This window comes from Marmota monax, unplaced genomic scaffold, assembly GCF_021218885.2.
Source record: "Marmota monax isolate L192 unplaced genomic scaffold, Marmota_monax_Labrador192_F-V1.1 WCK01_AAM20220418_F8-fsc00019, whole genome shotgun sequence".
NCBI classification, from domain to species: Eukaryota; Metazoa; Chordata; class Mammalia; order Rodentia; family Sciuridae; genus Marmota; species Marmota monax.
The window spans coordinates 385,468-400,225 of record NW_026695242.1 but is presented as its reverse complement, the minus strand read 5'-3'; the positions used below and the strand labels follow the sequence as shown (position 1 = coordinate 400,225).

Here is a 14,758-nt window from a genome sequence, read left to right as displayed (position 1 = left end):
ACCCCCTTGTAAACTCTGGGAGTCCTTCTGCACCGCCACCCACTTTTCCTCTGTTGTCCTCCCCCTCTTTCCCTCTTCGTCCCTCCCCTTCTCCGTTTCTCCATTTTTGTCTCTATGCCACCTCGGGTACCAGCTTGGGGGATAACCAGTCTCTCTGCTCACAGGTCCTTGGGAACCCTATGGCCAATGCCAACAACCCTATGAATCCAGGCGGCAACCCCATGGCGTCGGGCATGACCACCAGCAACCCCGGCCTCAACTCCCCGCAGTTCGCTGGGCAGCAGCAGCAGTTCTCGGCCAAGGCCGGCCCTGCCCAGCCCTACATCCAGCAGAGTGTGTATGGCCGGCCCAACTACCCCGGCAGCGGGGGCTTCGGGGCCAGGTGAGCGGGCAGCGGGGAGCTTGGCCGTATGTCCACCTCCATCTACATGCGAGGGTCCAGTTGAATTCCCAGTGTCATGCTTCCTAGCCTGAGAAGCTTGGGCAGGGGCTGTCACTTGTCTCATTCCTGGCCATCCCCTCAGTTGTCGGGAATGGCCTGCAGATTCAGTGCTGCAGCAGCTGGGCCGTGTCCTGGCATAGGGACTGGTCATCTCTGAGTGGCACGCTCTCGGTCCTGCAGGAGTGGAGGGCTACTAGGTTCTCACTCCTCCCAGTGACTCTTCTCTGCCTCATATCTTTATAAATTGGAAGCCAGGAGAGCTGCAGAGCAGCTAGAAAGGGCTCTCCCACTTGCCCAGGCTTGTTAAGCAACCAAGGAAAAGCCACTGTGTCTTGCTGGTCTGTGAAGGACGCAGGGAACCCTAGGAAGGAGTTCCAGGGATGTGAGGCAGGGCAGACGCAGACAAGCAGAGGTGCCCACCCTACCCTAGCAAAACCCCCACCTTGGCTTTAACCCTCCCTGGCTCCTGTACAGACCTCAGCTCTGTTGGGTTTCTGGCCTGGGGCTGGCAGAGCAGTACAGCCTGCTGGCTAAACTCAGGTGTCGGGCGCACCTGACGCTGCGTCTGCAGCTCTGCTCTCAGTGCCTGAGTGCCTTGGGCAAGTTGCTCAGGCTTGCTGGGGCCCAGCGACCCCTAGAGGACAGCTGACCAGGCTACCAAGAGCATGTGGTGAGGGTGTCACAACAGCCAGGGCTCCAGGCATAGGGACTGGTCATCTATGAGTGGCACCAATGGCTGCCAACCTCAGGAGTCCCTTGTTCCCTCTGGTCTCTGCATCTGAGTGCCTCATCCACCCAACAGCTGGAGTCCAAGGCCCCGGGATAGCCCCATCCCTACCCCACCCCAGCCCCAGATTAGTCCTGAGTTCATCTTTAGGCTCAGACAGTATCTGACTCTTCCATCCTTCTCCTCCCTGCAGTTACCCTGGGGGTCCCAGTGCCCCTGGCGGCATGGGCATCCCTCCGCACACCAGGCCACCTGCTGATTTCACTCAGCCAGCAGCTGCTGCTGCAGCAGCTGCAGTAGCAGCAGCGGCAGCCACAGCCACGGCCACGGCCACGGCCACTGTGGCAGCATTGCAGGAGACGCAGAACAAGGACATTAACCAGTATGGACCGGTAAGGGTTCCCGCTCATCCTGCCCCAGCCTCGCCCGGACAGACAGCCTGGGAAGTCAGTCAGAGTGCAGATGCTTGTGGGGCTGTGTGTGCTGGAGAGTCGATGGTGCCAGGGTGCGCCGGGTGTTCTCTGAAGCACACAGAGACTGCGTGTTCGGGTGTGAGTGTGGCAGCCTGGTTGGGTGCGGTGCGGGTATCTGGGAGCTTGCGTGTGTTCGGTGTGGGCCGGTGTGTCTGCATACGAGGAAAGAGGTTCTGTATTGCTGTCTGGCCCCCCTGTTCACCGAAGAGTGGGCTCAGTGTCGACAGATAGTCCTGTTACCAACCCGTCTCCCAGAACACTTTTGAGGCCTGGGGCGGGGCCCTGGGTAGGCCGCTGGTGCATCTGCTACCTGTGCCAGTTCAGGAAGGCCCTGGAGTGTGAGCAGGAGGACCCCGCAGCAATGTAGGACAGGAGGTGTGGAGGTGGGGACCACATAGCAGAAGTGAAAACTGGAACTGAGTCAGACCTTGTGGACGGAGGGTGTGTCTCCATTACCCAAGGACCAGGACTTCCAGGAAAGGGGCTTCAGCCTCCATCCTCATCTGCCTCCACCCTCCAGTGCCACTCCCCATGTCCCTCCTCACCCTGTACACTCTTCCCCGTCCCCTGCCTGCTTCCCTGGAAATGCTGCCTGTGCATTGGAGTGACTGCTCCCCACCCCACTCCATAACACCCTGGAGCTGCATCTTCCCTGTGCGGCCTGCAGAGGACAGCAGTGAGCCCAGGAGGACGGGGTCCCTTGGGGCCTGGTCTCCAGCAGCAGCCACACAGGAAAGTGCTCCCTCCCCTAACCCCCCTTCTTCCCTGCACTTTCAATGCATGTGGCATTTTATTCTTTTTTTTTTCTTCTTCTTCTCCCGTTGAAGGTCTGTTCCTCTTTCCAGATGGGTCCCACCCAGGCGTATAACAGCCAATTCATGAACCAGCCCGGGCCTCGGGGGCCTGCCTCCATGGGGGGCAACATGAACCCTGCCAGCATGGCGGCTGGCATGACACCCTCGGGGATGAGCGGCCCTCCCATGGGCATGAACCAGCCCCGGCCGCCCGGCATCAGCCCCTTTGGCACGCACGGGCAGCGGATGCCCCAGCAGACCTATCCAGGCCCCCGGCCCCAGTCCCTTCCCATTCAGAGCATAAAGAGGCCATACCCCGGAGAGGTGAGTTGCGGCAGCTTGCGGGGGTGCAGAGGGCAGTGGGGGGTCGTGGGCTTGAAGGTGCCAGGGCTGTGGGTGCTACCGTGGAAAGGGCACAATTGGACCAGCAGAAAACCTGGGCCACGCGGCAGGACTCTGTGAGCTGGGGTGCCTGGGGTTGGGACCTGGTTCTGCTGCTTCCCACCCAGAAGTCCTTGAGCAAGTCAGGCCCCCTCCCTGAGACACCGTTTCTTCATTTGTAAAAGCACTTACAGTCCAGTTCACCTACTAGGCTGCCTGGGGTCCTGGCTGAGGTCATGTACAAGAAGTCCTTCTTAGTAACCAGTAGCCACTACTGCTACTCTCTCTGTCCTGCCTTACATGCTGCCTGGGTGACTGCGTGAAGAACAGGGGTTCACATCCACACGAGGGCTTCCCGGCTTCCCCCTAAGAGCAAGAGCTGAGACGATGCCCTTTAAATGTGTGTGTGTGTGTGTGTGTGTGTGTGTGTGTGTGTGTGTGAGATATATCAGTGATTGGCAGGCAGCTGCACAGTACTGGGACACATCTCCATCAGCGTCAGCCATGGTAGGGGCAGTGGCTGCCTCTTGGGCACACAGTCAGCTAAGGGGAGGTGCTGGGGAAGACTCAAGGAAGCAAAACCCACACCTCCTGCTTCAGGAACCCAAGACTAAAGCAGGAAAGAAACGGCTTAAACCCGGAACCCATAAAGGAACACTGCAGGCGGTACAGAACTCCACAGGAGGCCAGAGAAAGGGAGTCTTACCAGACCCCCAGTGACACGGGGAGAACAAATTGGTAGCCACTGGCCCATCTTGGTACCACGTAAGGATTTAGTTCACCTGCAGGAGACACTGGGACCCCAGAGTCCTGAATGCTCGTGAAGCCCATTTGTTCACCTCTGCAGCTTCTTCTGGAGCACCAGGCCCCGGCTCTCTGCTCAGGTCCTCTTCCTCCTCCTGCCTGGTTCCCTGCTGTGGCCTTCAGGTCGGGCTTGCAGTGAGTTTCAATCCCAGAGCACAAGGTCCTTGAACGTCTGTGCAGCCCCCTCAGCATCTCCTCTAGCACAAGCTGGGTGACTTGGCACCAGCGGAGGTGTCCTGTGATCAAAGGGGAGCCATTCAAAGGTTGGGAGCCGTCCTCAGACATCCAGGAGGCTGGGTCAAGGCTTGATCCCTTGGTTCAGGGAGGGGCCAGCAAAGGACCATGGACCCCCTCCCAGGCCTTGGCTGGCCTCATTCCCAGTGCAGAGCCGCCGCTATTTCTGAGCTCTCTTCTCAGCCCCCCTGTGCTGACACTTGCAGTGTCCCCACTGGCTGCCCTGAGGTTGCTTCTGTGAGCTGAACCTTGGGCAGCCAGCATAAGGCAGGTAATCTCAAACATGGCTACTGCAGAGCCCTGGTCATTAATGCTAAGCCCGCACCTGCACCGATGTGATACCTGCCCCAGGAGAACACCCCAAGAGTTGCCGCTCATCTTTCCTAAGAAGTTGTCATCCTCGTGGAATACTGCTGTCCCCAGTTACAAACTGCCTGGTCCTGGATTGCAGTGCTGGATGCTTCCACCTGTTTGGCCTGACCCCTGTGGGAAGGTTGCCCCCACCTCACCATGGCGCCTCCACATTTGAATGATCAGCCTTAGAGCGGGCTGGAGTCAGGTCATCTGGTCCCAGATGAGGGCAGGTGCCATCCAGGTCCACATCTGCAGCAATGAGGGTCACAGTTTCACAGAGCAGCCACCAGGTCCTGACAGTGTGCATCGTGGAAGGACCTTCAGCGCTGACCACTCGTGTGTGCCCAAGCCCTTCATTCATTTGGTGAGCGAATGCTGGTTGAGCTCCTGCTTCCTGCCAGGCCCTGGGCATGGTCACCAACTGGATCTCTAAGCCCAGAGGACTGGAGAGACACTTAGACAAGAATGTCAACAGAGAAGGAAGAGGAAACCAGCGACTCCACAGGAGGTCATTTTCTGGGGTCTGGGCCGTAGGTGGGCCTGAGCATCACCTGACTCTGGACTTGGAGAGTGGCGCTGAATCTTCTCTCAATTGCTTCTCCAGGGAGAGGTTATCTTGTCCCTTTACTGGAGAGGTCTCCCAGGCTCTGCATGGACGACTGATTGGTGATGGCCTGGAACTGAATGTGTGTGTGTTCTGCTCAGTGTGGGGTTCAGGGACAGTGCTACCCAGACTCAGCCTCAGAATAACTGGGGGTGTCAGCTTTCTGGAAGAGCATTCTGTGGCTTGCATTTCCCTGTCACATTCAGGTGCACCCTGGGGAACATGGGCCTGTAGCAAGCACTGGGAGACACACAGAGGGGGACTTTTAGAAAGAGCCTCCTCAAAATGGCAGGACTGAGAAGCTCTGGAAGTGGCCCAAGAGTCCCAAGGGCATGTGCCTCAGGACAAATGACCATATGGAGAGGTGTCCCATGAGTTGGACAGACGGAGTGTAATGTCCCCAGATGTCAAGGCAAGAAGAGGCTCGGCATCGTTGGGTTCAGCCTTTCCTCTCTACCAGGCAGGCCATTTCAGGGTAGAAGGACAGCAGGGTCCGTGGTCGGGAGGTAGGCCTGGTCCCGGCATTGGAGTGAGCAGCTTGGCTACAAAACACTGGTGACCTCTCCCCTCTCCTTTTCCTGCCACCACAGCCCAACTATGGAAACCAGCAATACGGACCAAACAGCCAGTTCCCCACCCAGCCAGGCCAGTACCCCACCCCCAATCCCCCACGGCCACTCACCTCTCCCAACTACCCTGGGCAAAGGATGCCGAGCCAGCCCAGCACCGGGCAGTACCCGCCCCCCACGGTCAACATGGGGCAGTATTACAAGGTGAGTCCCGCCACCTCCAGGCATCTCACTACCCACCTAACATTCATATCCTCAACGTCACTGGTGACATGAGGGCTGCATGAGTCCCCCCAAAACACCAGAGGGCAGGGTGGGGGCGGTTCTGGTTTTCTGGGTATGCTCAGAGCTGTTTCAGTGGCCAGGAAGTCAGACTGGCCTCTCTCTTGCTCCTGTTCTTTTGTGTGTGTGTGTGTGTGTGCTGGGGATTGAACCCAGGCCTTGTGCATGCAAGGCAAGCACTCTACCAACTGAGCTATATCCCCAGCCCCTTGGTTCCTGTTCTTATGGGTTTAGATGATGGCTTTCCTGCTCATAAATGGCACACACAAGATAATAACAATAAGGAAATGCCTTTTTCAAAAGAAAACTATACAGTCTGACTGTATTAACATTTTATTCTAAACTTTGTCTCTCTGCATGCAAATGGGCACCAACACATTATAAAACTCTTATTCAGCTGTGATCTTTTTGTTTCTTGGTACTGGGGGTTGAACCCAGGGCCCTACACATACTTGGCAAGTGCTCTACCCCTGAGCTACATTCTCAGCCTTTCTTATTTTTTATTTCGAGACAGGGTCTTACTAAATTGCTCAAGCTGGCCTCATTCTTGTGACCTTCCTGCCTCAGCCTCCCAGGTAGCTGGGATTACAGACATAAGCCACTGTTCCCAGCTACACTTATAATTTTGCATCTTTTTTTTTTTTAAACCTAATCTGAGTTAATAGGCATACTACCTATTGCTATAGTGTCTCTGTTACTCTCACTTTTCTTTTTCTTTTCTGTGTGGGTTTTGGGTTTTTTTTTTTTTTTTTTGGTTTTGTTTGGTTTGTTTGTTTTGGTACCAGGGTTGGAACTTAGGGATGCTTAACCACGGAGCCATAACCCAGCCCTTTTTATATTTTATATTGAGACAGTTTTGCTACGTTGCTTAGGGCCTCACTAAGTTGCTGAGGCTGGCCTTGAACTTGTAATCCTCCTGCCTCAGCCTCCCAAGCCGCTAGGATTACAGGCATGTGCCATCGCGCCTGGCTCATTCTTACTTTTCACAGTTGCCTAATACTCCAACAATCTCACCCTGATTTACTACTCTCCCTCTCTGTTGGATGTTTGTGTTATTTCTGATTTTTCACTTTTGAAATAATACTATGATAAACCTCTTCAGGCATCCAGACTTTTCCTTCCGGATTTTTATAAAATACATTCTCGGGCGTGAAGAAGACGTCACTATTTTGCATTTACTTGCCAAAGAACCGTGCCAGCGTACGCGGCCATCTGCCACGTGGGTTTACCATTTTTGCTCTGACTTCAGCAGCACTGGTGTTGCTATTTTGCTGGGCTTTTTTGCTAAATTAGTCACTATGGATGTAGGGGGCAGAACATGGTCCCTGGGGGACGCCCTGCTCCGCCCTCCTTCCCGCCCAGGCAGAGCCTCCTCAGCATCCCCTTGTTCTCCAGGCAGTCTCCAGCGCCGTCAGAAGGCAGCGCCCTCCTGCCTCCCACTCCTACCATTGCTTCTCTTGTTTTAACAGCCAGAACAGTTTAATGGACAAAATAACACCTTCTCGGGGAGCAGCTACAGTAACTACAGCCAAGGGAATGTCAACAGGGTATGTTCCCATTGAGTCTTCAGACCTCTCCCTCGGGCAGCAGAAGGATCCAGAGGTCCTCGCTAGGCTGAGAGGGCAGTGTCCACGGGTGGGGGATACACCTACAGGTCATCTGCTTTGGGGCCCAGATGCCCACAGTTCTATGTGGGTGAGCCGAGGAGGATTGTGGGTCTGAGAGGGAACAAGGCGAGGACTGAGAGGAGAAGGGCTCCTGGGGACGGGGATCTCCATGGGTTGGGGCTGGGGGATGTGGCCTCAAGTCGTGATGTGGGAAGGCGGCCTGGCCGGTCCCAGCTCTCCTCTCCTCCCAAGGTAGATTAGACAAGTTCCCTGTTACCGTGAGCCTCAGTGTCCCCATTTGTCAAATGGGTGTGGAAATCTGCATTCTCCTGGCACTGAAGCAGCTCATGGGGTGAGATCAGATGAAGGGTGGGGTATGCTCTTCCAGGGAGAGCGGAGTCCATAGGAGACAGTGGTTTCCTGGGAGACTCCTCTACTGGAGGGAGTGAGTGGTCACCCTCGTAGGCCCTGGAGAATGTGGGGCTGTGTCCACAGCCAGGTCCTTTCCTTCCCTGTGACCCTATATCTTACCTGTGGTTTCTCTTCCTTCCAGCCTCCCAGGCCAGTTCCTGTGGCAAATTACCCACACTCGCCCGTTCCAGGGAACCCCACGCCCCCCATGACCCCTGGGAGCAGCATCCCTCCCTACCTGTCCCCCAGTCAAGATGTTAAACCGCCCTTCCCACCTGACATCAAGCCAAATATGAGCGCTCTGCCGCCACCCCCAGGTGAGGACCCCGCAGTCTCCTCTCCAGTCATTTTTACCTGGGAGCTCCCCAGTAGGCTAGGAGTAGGGGGCTTAGAAGTTGGGCTGTCCACCCACCTGGGTGGCCAAAGGCTGGGGAGGAGGCCAGGAGGAGGAGCCTAAAATTCCGGAGCAGGAGGCCCAGGGGAGAAGACGGAATACATGGGAGGGCACAGGTGGGCTCCCTGGTTCCCTGGTGTGTACTTGGTCACAGCCCAGCTTCTGGGGTTCTGTGGCCCAGCCCCAAGTTCTTCTGAGCTAGCAACCCAGGCGGTTTCACGGGGATGAGTCCCACCCAAGGCCCCAGAGCCTATGCCACTGTTCCCGTGGCAGCCAGGGGCCTGTGGCTCATCTGGCCCCTGTCCCTGCCCAGCCAACCACAATGACGAGCTGCGGCTCACGTTCCCTGTGCGGGATGGCGTGGTGCTGGAGCCCTTCCGCCTGGAGCACAACCTAGCTGTCAGCAACCACGTGTTTCACCTGCGGCCCACGGTCCACCAGACGCTCATGTGGAGGTGAGTGTAGCAGGGCGCGGCCCAGGTGGGATGGGGGAGCTCCCACAGCGCCACAGACTGCCCCGGGCCCGGTGTGGCCTTGCGTGGGTGGTAGCAGCAGCTTCCTGCCACCTTCACCTGTTCAGCATCATTGATTGGGCCCTGCCCTGTGTGAGGCTCTGGGGAGGTCCTGGGACACTCACAGTGGCCCAGGGGCTGGAAGCAGCTATCACTTACCCAGGTCCTGAGTGTGGGGGAGACTGCTCACCCATAAAGGTGGCTGAGAAGGAGGCTGTCCAGGGTGAGGCCCTAAGTTGGCAAGAGGGAAAAAGCAGTCAAGAATTTGAACTTGGCTCACGTGGCCAGACCCTCAAATGTAGAGATGAGGCTGGAACTGACGGGAGGCTGGGCAAGGGGCTGACCACTGGGAAGGACTGCCACTCACACGGGGAACTCAAGTATGGAGTCTAGGCACCCCCTCCTGGGCCAGGCCCTGTGTTCACGACCTGCTGTGACCTTGGGTGGTGACATTGCTTTCCCCTTTGGCAGCTGAGGAAATGAGGCTAGAGAAGTGCTTTAATGGGTGGGAGTTCTCAGGGCTAGCAAGTCACAGAGCTGAGACTTGGGCCTGGGTCTCTGGATGCCAGAACCAGCCTGTACCCTCTACCCCTGGGTCCTTCATCCTCAGGCACGGCTCCCTCATTCTGTCTCTCCCTTCTTGGGACTAGACAGCTGCCCAGTGAGCATCCTGAGGGCTGGAGATGGGTCTCTGCTCTGGGCACATGCACACTTCCACAATCACTCGTAGACTTCTACACTTCCACACTCACTCATAGACTTACACACTTCCACACTCACTCATAGACTTACATACCTTGCTATTCTATGAGTGTGTGGGCATTCAGGACACAGGAGCTGGGACACTCGTTCAGGGGGACCAAGACTTTCAACCCATGGGCAGACCTAGGTGGGCCCTTGTTTACCCATACTTTGTACCCGGAAGCCCCGTGTGGAAGGCTGCTCCCCTGATTGGCCTGGAGATGGGTGTAACCACCTCACACTCGGTCTTGTCAATAGCGTCTGTCCTTTAGGCCCTCTGTCTTTGTTGTGAGGTATTGGGAGTCACCCTTTTAGGGAGCAGGGACCAGGTAGCTAGTAGCCAGAGCTGCGAGCGTGGACGGAGTGCCAGTGCTATGTGGGAATGGTAGGCCTCGGCGGGGGTGGGTTTTGACTGGAGACGGGATCTCCAGGATGAGCGAGGAAGTAGTCAGGCAGGGAAACAGGCAGCAGCGGGGTTCAGGTCCTGCAGGACTCAGGGGTGATGGTAGTTTGGAGGCACCAGGGTGCGTCACAGAGCTGACCTGAGTCCTGCCCCCAGGTCTGACCTGGAACTGCAATTCAAGTGCTACCACCACGAGGACCGGCAGATGAACACCAACTGGCCCGCCTCGGTGCAGGTCAGTGTCAACGCCACGCCCCTCACCATCGAGCGTGGGGACAACAAGACCTCACACAAGCCGCTGCACCTCAAGCATGTGTGCCAGCCGGGCCGCAACACCATCCAGATCACCGTCACCGCCTGCTGCTGTGTGAGTGTACAGCGGGGCGGGGCACGTGGGATCCCTGGGTCCCCTCCAGCTACGTCCTGGGTTGCTGTTCCCCATCCCCACAACTGTCAGAGTGATCGAAGCCACTGTGCTCTGATCTCAGACTCAGCCTCCCCCCTCCTTTTTTTTTTAATATTTATTTTTTAGTTGTAGTTGGACACAATATCTTTATTTTATTTATTTATTTTTATGTGGTGCTTTGCACTTGCTAGGCAAGCGCTCTACAGTTGAGCCACAACCCCAGCCCCAGCCTCTTCCCCTTTTATACTCCACTCTGTCCACGTATCTCCACCTTATTCCTCAGGTTCCCCTAGCCACCTGCACCCCTCTTCTGTGAAGTCTGGTGCATCCCTCAAAGCCAGGGCCTGCACTCACCTCATCTGTATGAGAGTTTCATATTCTAACCACCTTTTCCCCCAGACCCACCTCCACTAAGTCCAGAGTTAACTGTCCTTCTCCACCATCCCTGTTGTCATGGAGGGGTGTGTGCCACACTTGTGAGAACTTGTCCCTCCAGCCTAGGAGTCACTGATCTGGGACCATGACTGAGCCATGCTTTCCTGGAGATCGGGGCTGGCACATGGGGTGTACTGGGGCAGCTTGCATGGGGTGAATCGCATGCTCTGCTTTCCTGGTCTCCCTGAGGACCCAGGAGAAGAGAGGCTCTGGTTCTGCGCTTGCGAGCACAGGAGCACTAAGGCCACAGAGCTGCGAATCACAGGACTAGGGGAGCTAGGCAAGGACATTCCTCTATCAGTGTGAGGAGGCTGGGTGGACAGTCCTGGACGGCGGCCTGGAGGAGGGAAAGCCCATCGCCCTGGGACAGGAAGGGTTGAAGACACAGGGTGGGAAGCAGTATGGGATAGGGGTGTGTAGAAAGCCAGCTGGGTTCCATTCCTGATGCCACGTGTCCGATAAGTTCTTCCACCTTGTCGACATGGAAAAGAGACAGCCATGAGAGTGGTGACCCCAGCCTCAGGCCCCAGTCTTGCAAGTCCCAGAATACACTGACTATTCTCGGCTCTGTCCCTGGTCCTGGGGGACCCTCTCCTAGAGATGCAATACCATGAGATCTCAAAAGTCTGGGCCTTGGCAACAGAGGCTGTAGAAGCTACTGGTGGGGCAGGACTGGGGACAGCGGGTGGGGACTGAGCGGGCTTCCTGCTTTCTCCTGCAGTCCCACCTCTTCGTGCTGCAGCTGGTGCACCGGCCTTCTGTGCGCTCCGTGCTGCAAGGCCTCCTCAAAAAGCGCCTCCTACCTGCAGAGCACTGCATCACGAAAAGTGAGTGGGTGTTGGGTGGGCACAGGAGTGACAGCCTGCAGCTGGGAGGGGGTCCTGTCCTGGGGAGAGCCCCAGGCAGGGGGTGTAGACGGCCCCTCCTCCTCTGGTATTGCTCTTCACACTACCACCTTGTGCCATCGTCCGTTTCCGTTTCCATACTCCAGAATCAAGTGCAAAGGCGCCTGAGGGGCTTTTTTGTTGTTGTTGTTGTTGACCCAGTAAATCAGAGAAGTGCCAGATGGTTTCTGAGCTTTGCAGAAAGTCCCCCATTGCTAGCCAAGGCCGATCCTGTTCTGCAGAGACTGGGGAGCTGCAGGTCCCTACCTTGGGCATGAGCACTCCCACGTGTCACTCTGGGAGGCTGCTATTCCTCATTGCTGGGCAGCAGGACTCCTGAAAGAATGAACTCCATTCTCCAGTGCTTGGGGGGCAGGAAGGACCCAGGGCGTGTTCAGGTGTGTGTGCCGACCCGTCCCCTGGGCCCCCTCAACCACCTGTGCCTCCCACCCCACAGTCAAGCGGAACTTCAGCAGTGTGGCTGCCTCCTCGGGAAACACCACCCTCAACGGGGAGGACGGCGTGGAGCAGACGGCCATCAAGGTATCTCTGAAGTGCCCCATCACATTCCGGCGCATCCAGCTGCCTGCCCGAGGCCACGACTGCAAACACGTCCAGGTGAGCCTTCCCAGGGCAGCTCTAAGACAAGCACCTGGAGCGGGCAGGGGTGGCGAGGGGCCCGCAGAGCCTGTCTCTGACCCCCAAGGACGCCGTCAGCAGCTTCCTTCACTAACTCCTGCAGCCATCATTTATGCTTGGGGCACCCTTTCTGCCAAGTCAGGGCCTGGGTCCCCAGGGCTACAGGATCAGGGTTAGAGAGTCCTTATCCTAGCAGATGGTAGATCTGACTGGGAATCCTGCCAGGATACCACCGCTGGCCCAGGACCTGAGAGCAGGGACACCTCTGCCTGGTGAGCTGCTGTGTCCAGGGCCTTGCCTCAAGCAGGCACTCAGGAGAGGGCATGAGGGATTGTCACAGTCCAGGTAGGCTGTGACAGAGCTCTAGAAGCATGTGAACAGTCCAGGCTGGGAGAGATTCATTGTGTAGGGACTGCTCAGGCAAGGTCTCCCAGAAGAGGGGTGAGGAGCCAGCCCATAAGGGCATGCTAAGTGGCACTGGGCCGTCGCCTGGCACCCTGTGGTCAAACATGACTGGTCCCAAGGGCTGCACCAGGGAACAGGAGCCTCCCTCCTTCTGAGAGAACGTTGAGTGTGATGGATGTCCTGGTCACTTTGTTTATCTGACCAGCCGGGTGGATGGATGTGATCAGAGCTGCCCTCAGTGTCTGGGCTGGACTAGAGGGGTGGTCAGAGTCCACACTGCCCTTGTCCTCACTGAGAGGCTTTCACAGGGCAACCTGGCTGGGATGTGGGGCCAGGAAGCCATCTCAAAGGGTGTGAGGTAGGGTCATTTGGAGCATGGGGAGGGGGTGTGAAGGGTGCCAGGCAGAGGGACTAGGGGCTGGTTCACATGCAAACAAGGTTGGCATGCCTTTCGCTACACCCTCTGCCTGTCCTCATCCCTGGTAGGGCAGTCTTCCAAGCCTCCCCGAGGTGCACAAGGCAGCTTCTGATAGGCCTCACCTCAACATTTGTCTGTCTATTGTCTGTCCCCACTTCTGCAGTGCTTTGACCTGGAGTCCTATCTACAATTGAATTGTGAGCGAGGGACCTGGAGGTGTCCTGTGTGCAAGTGAGTGATGACTGTCCTGGCAGAGAATTCCCCCATGGGACTGCAAAGGGGAGGAGCGCCCTCTCCCTCTGGCTGTCCCCCTTCTTTGGGCTCCAGCCACTTTCACCTGCCAAAAAGCAAAACAGAACCAAAGCCCAGCAGAGGAGCTTGGGTTCCATGGGCTCTGCAAGAAACCTTTGTCACAGGGCCGCCTCCTGTGTAGCAGCAGCAGGGGTGGGATTGGGTGGGCACGGATGGGGCCAGGCAGCTGTGTCCCGCTTCCTTGAGCCCAGGAGCTAAGGCCAAGGCCCTTCTCTCCTCTTCCAGTAAAACTGCTCTGCTGGAGGGCCTGGAGGTGGATCAGTACATGTGGGGGATCCTGAACGCCATTCAACAGTAAGTGGTCTCTGGCTGGACTGTGGCCAGGATTGGGGGACTGGGGGCGGGGAGGAGAGGGAGGGTGCAGGTAGCAACGATCACGTTCCTGGTCAGACAGACAGAACCCTGACCACATCCCTGACCTGTCTGTAACTTTACCTTGGGAATTTCTGGACCTGGGGCAAATGAATGTTCCAACATGTTCTGAGGGGACAGAACTAGCCAGGGCAGGAAGCTGGCAGTACCCCCACAGCAGCTCCTTGGGTGGCAGGCCTTGAGGCCCCAGGCCAGCCACTCGTCTCCCTAGCCTCAGTCTCCACATCTCCCAGAGCTGTCAAGATCCCCACCGGGCGTGAAATGGGACAGGAGGCTTTGCACCCCGTAGCCTCAGCTCTGATCCCCTTGCTCCCACAGCTCTGAGTTTGAAGAGGTCACCATTGACCCCACGTGCAGCTGGCGGCCAGTGCCCATCAAGTCAGACCTACACATTAAGGACGATCCTGATGGCATCCCTTCTAAGCGGTTCAAGACCATGAGCCCCAGCCAGATGATCATGCCCAACGTCATGGATATGATTGCAGCCCTGGGCCCTGGCCCATCCCCCTACCCACTCCCACCTCCCCCCGGGGGCACCAACTCCAACGACTACAGCAGCCAAGGTAGGTGATGCCAGACGAGGTGGGGGAGCCCCGAGTCCAGTGGGGACACAGAAGTTCTATGCTGATAGCAGCAGGTGCAGAGGGGAAGGTGAAGAGGCAGAGGTGACATACCTCCAAACAGGAATCCTAAAATCACTGGACTTGGAGGGGAGGGTAGCCAAAGCCCAAGGCCTCAGAGCCATTATCCTGTTGCCTCCCTCAGACCCTTCTATGTTTTTCTGTGACATCTCTTATTGTCCCTGTCCCTCCAACTCTTCACTCTCCCAGGACAGAGTCCGGGTACCTGGATCCCAGGGCCTTTGACTACCCAGGTCACCATCACTGGCTCTTACTCCCTGCTGGCCAGATTACACTTCACCCCTACTGATTGCTACTTGGTCCAAAAAATGTCCCACCCCAAAAATCAGAGGGTGGAATCTCCCTAACCAGGATCCCTGATCTTAGGTCCCCAGGACTGCTGGGTGATTAGCAGCCCAAAGACATTAGCCCACCTGGTTCATGTCCCATGGCTTGTTGAGGACTCCAGTGTGCCAGCATGCTGATCCTCTGAGCTTCACCCTCATCATGTGGAAGAGGGTGTGGTGACTGAAGA

The 14,758-nt window shown here is 56.9% G+C and overlaps 1 protein-coding gene across 5 annotated transcripts in view; it reads left to right on the top strand.

Annotated features, from left to right (window-relative positions):
- The window catches only part of Zmiz1 (zinc finger MIZ-type containing 1), a 219,394-nt gene that overhangs the window by 195,147 nt on the left and 9,489 nt on the right, over window positions 1–14,758 (top strand). For 4 of the 5 annotated variants that reach the window (XM_046419960.2, XM_046419962.2, XM_046419964.2 and 1 more), the window contains 13 exons: window positions 165–382; window positions 1,363–1,561; window positions 2,470–2,760; window positions 5,404–5,586; window positions 7,134–7,211; window positions 7,825–7,999; window positions 8,390–8,531; window positions 9,889–10,099; window positions 11,295–11,400; window positions 11,915–12,075; window positions 13,083–13,150; window positions 13,457–13,525; window positions 13,922–14,166. In XM_046419960.2, the coding sequence (XP_046275916.1) occupies window positions 165–382; window positions 1,363–1,561; window positions 2,470–2,760; window positions 5,404–5,586; window positions 7,134–7,211; window positions 7,825–7,999; window positions 8,390–8,531; window positions 9,889–10,099; window positions 11,295–11,400; window positions 11,915–12,075; window positions 13,083–13,150; window positions 13,457–13,525; window positions 13,922–14,166 (2,146 nt within the window). The remainder of the gene's footprint in view (window positions 1–164; window positions 383–1,362; window positions 1,562–2,469; window positions 2,761–5,403; window positions 5,587–7,133; window positions 7,212–7,824; window positions 8,000–8,389; window positions 8,532–9,888; window positions 10,100–11,294; window positions 11,401–11,914; window positions 12,076–13,082; window positions 13,151–13,456; window positions 13,526–13,921; window positions 14,167–14,758) is intronic. The other variant, XM_046419961.2, reaches the window with a different exon arrangement.